The sequence below is a fragment of the Mandrillus leucophaeus genome, unplaced genomic scaffold (genome assembly GCF_000951045.1).
Source record: "Mandrillus leucophaeus isolate KB7577 unplaced genomic scaffold, Mleu.le_1.0 Scaffold234, whole genome shotgun sequence".
NCBI lineage: Eukaryota > Metazoa > Chordata > Mammalia > Primates > Cercopithecidae > Mandrillus > Mandrillus leucophaeus.
In genome coordinates, this window is record NW_012102410.1 from 95,169 (window position 1) to 99,697 (window position 4,529).

The window sequence follows — 4,529 nt, forward strand, 5'->3', positions numbered from 1 at the left end:
CTGCTCATTCATTCCACAAACTCCAGGGTGTGGCTCGCAGAGGCAGCGGTGTGTAGGGGGGACCGAGGCAAATGAAGCCAGAGACTCCCCACCCCACCTAACTCCCCCACCCCACCCGAGGCAGGGGGCTGGGGCGGAGGGAGTGGGGGGAGGAGGGTTTTCAGGCCCCGAGGCTGCTTCGAGTCCACAGATTCTCAAAGTGCCGACTTACCCGGACAACAGAGAAGCAAAAAGAGGGCGCCCCTCCCCAGCCAGCCAACTCTCCAACGTTGACAGGGGTCTCTCCCTTCTCCGGGGCCTTTGGACAACCCGGTTGGCCCGGAGAGGGGCGTGGCCAAGGCCACACAGCAGGCCTCCTCGCCCATTCTCCACCTAGGCCCAGTTTCTTTCCTCGCTAGAACCTGAATGGAACAGGAAGGCCACTTGGTCTGGCTTCTTTCCCTCAAGTATTTTGCCTCCACCCTCCAAACGGTCATCTCCTGTCCCGGTCTTCTTCCTGCCGTCCTTCATGACCCAGGAAAGACCCAGCCACTGGGGGCAGGAGCGAGTTCCGTTCCTGATCTTCTCACCCTCCTCCTCCTCTTCCTGGACTTAAGCTCAGGCTTAACCCCTCACACATGGTGTGATGGCCTTAGTTTGCTCATCTGTGAAATGGGCACAGCAGCGGTTCCTTCCCTGCTGGGCACAGGGGTACTCTCTGCATTGGGAAGTTCCAGCCTCTGCCTGGGCCCCCTGCCCGGAATGAGGGACAGTGGTGTGGTTGCCTGAGGCAGCCCTGAGGCCCAAGGGGAACCCAGGGAGGCATCCAGCCCTGACAGTCAGAGGAGGCTTCCTGGAGGAGGTGTGGTGTTAGAGAAGGGTCTTGGGGCTGAGGGTGCACAGCTGAGGCAAGACGGGCGTGGGACATGGAGGGGAGGGGACACAGGGCCAGGTGGGGCCAGGTGTTGCAAGAGTGGGGGTATCTGTGTCACTGAGTGACAGTGGGGTGGTTGCCTCCCACGACTTACCACCTTCCTCACACCTTGGACGCTCTCCTGGCTCCACCTTCCCAGCCAGAACTTTAGGAATCTCCTCAACGCCCCCCACCTCCCATGACATCAGCCTCCCATTCCTCTCCTCTCTCTCCCATCTGGACAGCCCCCAGCCTCCTGACACCCTGTTTCTGCTGGGGACCCTGCTTCCCTTCCCCACTCCACCTAACATGCATTTTGACTTTGCTCCTCCCGTTTAAAGCTTTTCAAGGGCTCTTCATTGTCCTTGACAAATGAGCAAAAGCTCCATGACACCGCTACGCCCACTCCTGCAACGCCTGGTCCCACCTGGCCCCACCTGGCCCCACCTGGCCCTCTCTCCCCTCCCCTCCACGTCTTGCCTTGGCTGTGCACCCTCAGCCCCAAGACCCTTCTTTAACATCACACCTCCTCCAGGAAGCCTCCTCTGACTGTTCACTGCTTCCCGGTTGGGGCTGGATGCCTCCTTGGGCTCCCAGAGGCCCCAGGGCTGCCCCATTTGGCAACCACCCTGCCCGCCTCGTTGTGTTGGGTCTCCCATGGCCAGGGTGAGGGGCTCTCCTAGGGCTGACTCTGCTTCCTCTCCGCAGCCTCCAGGGGACACGCCATGACTCTGGAGGGTCTGTGTTTGGCAAGGGGCCCCCTGGCCCGGCTCCTGCTGGCCTGGTCGGCCCTGTTGTGCATGGCAGGTGGCCAAGGCCGCTGGGATGGGGCCTTGGAGGCTGCAGGTCCTGGACGTGTGCGGAGGCGGGGCAGCCCAGGCATCTTGCAGGGGTGCGTGGTACCTGGGTTGCTGGGAGACCCCTTCGGTGTGGATTGGGCTGTCCTGGGGCCAGCGGAATGCCCGGGGGATGTCTACCCGGGCAGAGGCTCACCAGACCCATCTCGCTGTCCCTGAAGGCCGAATGTGTGCGGCTCCCGGTTCCACGCTTACTGCTGTCCGGGCTGGAGAACATTCCCTGGCAGGAGCCAGTGTGTCGTACGTGAGTGCTGCTGCCTTCTGGAGGTGGGAGGCACAGGCCGGGGACACTCTTACCTGCCTGCAGGTCCAGCTCTGTTTACACGGGGACTTAGCCAGGGGCCTCTGGCTGAACCGCAGGAATGGCCCTTGCATCTGTCCTCAGGGTTCCAGGCCAACCTGCCATGTTCATTTCCTTTGCCCTACAACCTCTTTGTGTCTGTCTGTCTCTCTCTCTGGTTTCTTTGTCTCTGCGTCTCTCTGTTCATCTCTGTTCATCTCTGCTCGTGTCTTTCTCTGTTGGTTTCTTTTCTTTATTATTATTTTTTTTAGAGATGAGGGTCTCTGTGTTGCTCAAGCTGGTCTTGAACTCTGGCCTCAAGCGATCCTCCCATCTCAGCCTCCCAAAGTACTAGGTTTCCAGGTGTGAGCCACCGCACCTGGTCTCTCTCTGTTGGTTACTGTCTATCTATCTGATTCTCTCTGTCTCTCTCTCTCTCTCTGAGTCTCTTTCTCTCTGCTTCTCTCTGGCCTCACCCTCTCTTTCTGTCTCTGTCTCCGGAATCTGACTCCACTTCCCAGGAGACACCCAACCACAGTATCCAGAACCCCAGCACCTCCAGCTCTGTCCTCACAGCTCGGCAGCTCTGGCCCAAAGAGCGTTCTCTCCCAATGGCTGTGGCAGAATCACCAACCCACAGCCTGGGTCGTACCACCTGCCCAGCCCAGCCTGAGAGTGGGGGGACGTCCCATGAAAAGAGGGGTGGTGTGCTATGAGCGGAGCCGGGGATGCAGATGACCAGCAGTGTCCACCGAGGTGTTCTGGGCAGCCTGGACACTGATGGAGCAGGCATGGCCCAGGCTCGGTCCTGGTCTTGACTGCCACCTGCTGCACCCATCCAGCCATCTGTAGGCGCGCCTGCGGTGAGGGCTTCTGCTCGCAGCCCAACCTGTGCACCTGTGCGGATGGGACGCTGGCTCCCAGCTGCGGGGTGAGCCGAGGTGAGCGGGAAGTGGCCTCTTGGGGGAGGGAGAAGGTCACAGGGTTCGGTTACCACGAGGAGCCCGGGCTGCTTTTGTTGAAGGACAGGAGTGGGGCTGAGCATGCCTAGTCCTGCAGCCTTCCTGGGAGGGCATCTCGGGGCCTGTCTCCACCTTACTATGCATCCCACCTTCCTGTCCCCAGGGTCAGGGTGCAGTGTGAGCTGTATGAATGGGGGCACCTGCCGGGGGGCATCCTGTCTGTGTCAGAAGGGCTACACAGGCACCGTGTGTGGGCAGCGTGAGTATCCCCGTGGGACTCCCCTCCTCGCACACTTGGGACTGTGATCCCAGAGCATTGGTCTCTGCTGCCAGCTGCCCACTGCCCAGGGGGTCCTTCTTCCTGGACTGGAGATTGCAGGGGACATTTATTGTCACAGTCTTTTTTCTTCTTCTTCTTCTTTTTTTTTTTTTTTGATACAGAGTCTCGCTCTGTCGCCCAGGCTGGAGTGCAATGGCATGATCTCGGCTCACTGCAAGCTCCGCCTCCTGGGTTCACGCCATTCTCCTGCCTCAGTCTCCCAAGTAGCTGGGACCACAGGCGCCCGCCACCACGCCCAGCTAATTTTGTTTTTGTATTTTTAGTAGAGACGGGGTTTCACCGTGTCAGCCAGGATGGTCTCGATCTCCTGACCTCGTGATCCGCCCGCCTCGGCCTCCCAAAGTGCTGGGATTACAGGCGTGAGCCACCGCGCCCGGCCTTTTTTTGTTTGTTTGTTTTTTGAGATGGAGTCTTGCTCTGTTGCCCAGGCTGGTGTGCAGTGGCACCACCTCAGCTCACTTCAACCTTTGCCTCCCAGGTTCAAGCAATTCTCCTGTGTCAGCCTCCCGAGTAGCTGGGATTACAAGCACTCACCACCACGTCGGGCTAATTTTTGTATTTTTAGTAGAGACAGGGTTTGACTATATTGGACAGGCTGGTCTTGAACCCCTGACCTCAGGTGATCCACCTGCCTTGGCCCCACAAAGTGCTCAGATTACAGGCGTGAGCCATGAGCCCGGCCTCAGTCTTATCGTTCAACCTGGGCCAGATCCTGGGGATTCCTGGGTGAAAAGGGGTTTACTGTGAACCCCAGCTCTCTCTGCTGCTGGGGGACCTCCAGCCACCACCCTTTCTCCCTCCACAGCCATCTGTGACCGCGGCTGCCACAATGGGGGTCGCTGCATTGGGCCCAACCGCTGCGCCTGTGTGTACGGCTTCATGGGACCTCAGTGTGAGAGAGGTACCAAGCACGCAGGGGTGGGAGGCAGACAGGGGACTTGATGGAGGAAAGGGGGTTTCCTGGAAGCCCCTGAGACATGGCCAGGCCTTGAGAGGCCCCAACTGGCCTCTTCCCGCGGTTGGGGCAGTCTGAGGACATTTCTTTCATTTGCTCATCTATTCTCCAAAACATCTGCTATTCACTGGCTCTGAGCGACGGCCTGTGTTGGAGTCTGGTAGGAAAAAGAGAGGATGTGCCGGTCTCAGGTGTAGGGAGAAGAAACTGCAAGCAGAAGATTCTTTTTTTTTTTTTTTTTTT

General features: G+C 59.0%; 1 protein-coding gene across 1 annotated transcript in view; it reads left to right on the forward strand.

Annotated features, from left to right (window-relative positions):
- Positions 1–1,602: 1,602 nt before the first annotated feature.
- The window catches only part of FBN3 (fibrillin 3), a 97,825-nt gene continuing 94,898 nt past the window's right edge, over positions 1,603–4,529 (forward strand). The window contains exons 1-5 of the mRNA XM_011982052.1: positions 1,603–1,784; positions 1,911–1,993; positions 2,872–2,970; positions 3,155–3,250; positions 4,137–4,232. Of these exons, the coding sequence (XP_011837442.1) occupies positions 1,618–1,784; positions 1,911–1,993; positions 2,872–2,970; positions 3,155–3,250; positions 4,137–4,232 (541 nt within the window). The 5' untranslated portion in view covers positions 1,603–1,617. The remainder of the gene's footprint in view (positions 1,785–1,910; positions 1,994–2,871; positions 2,971–3,154; positions 3,251–4,136; positions 4,233–4,529) is intronic.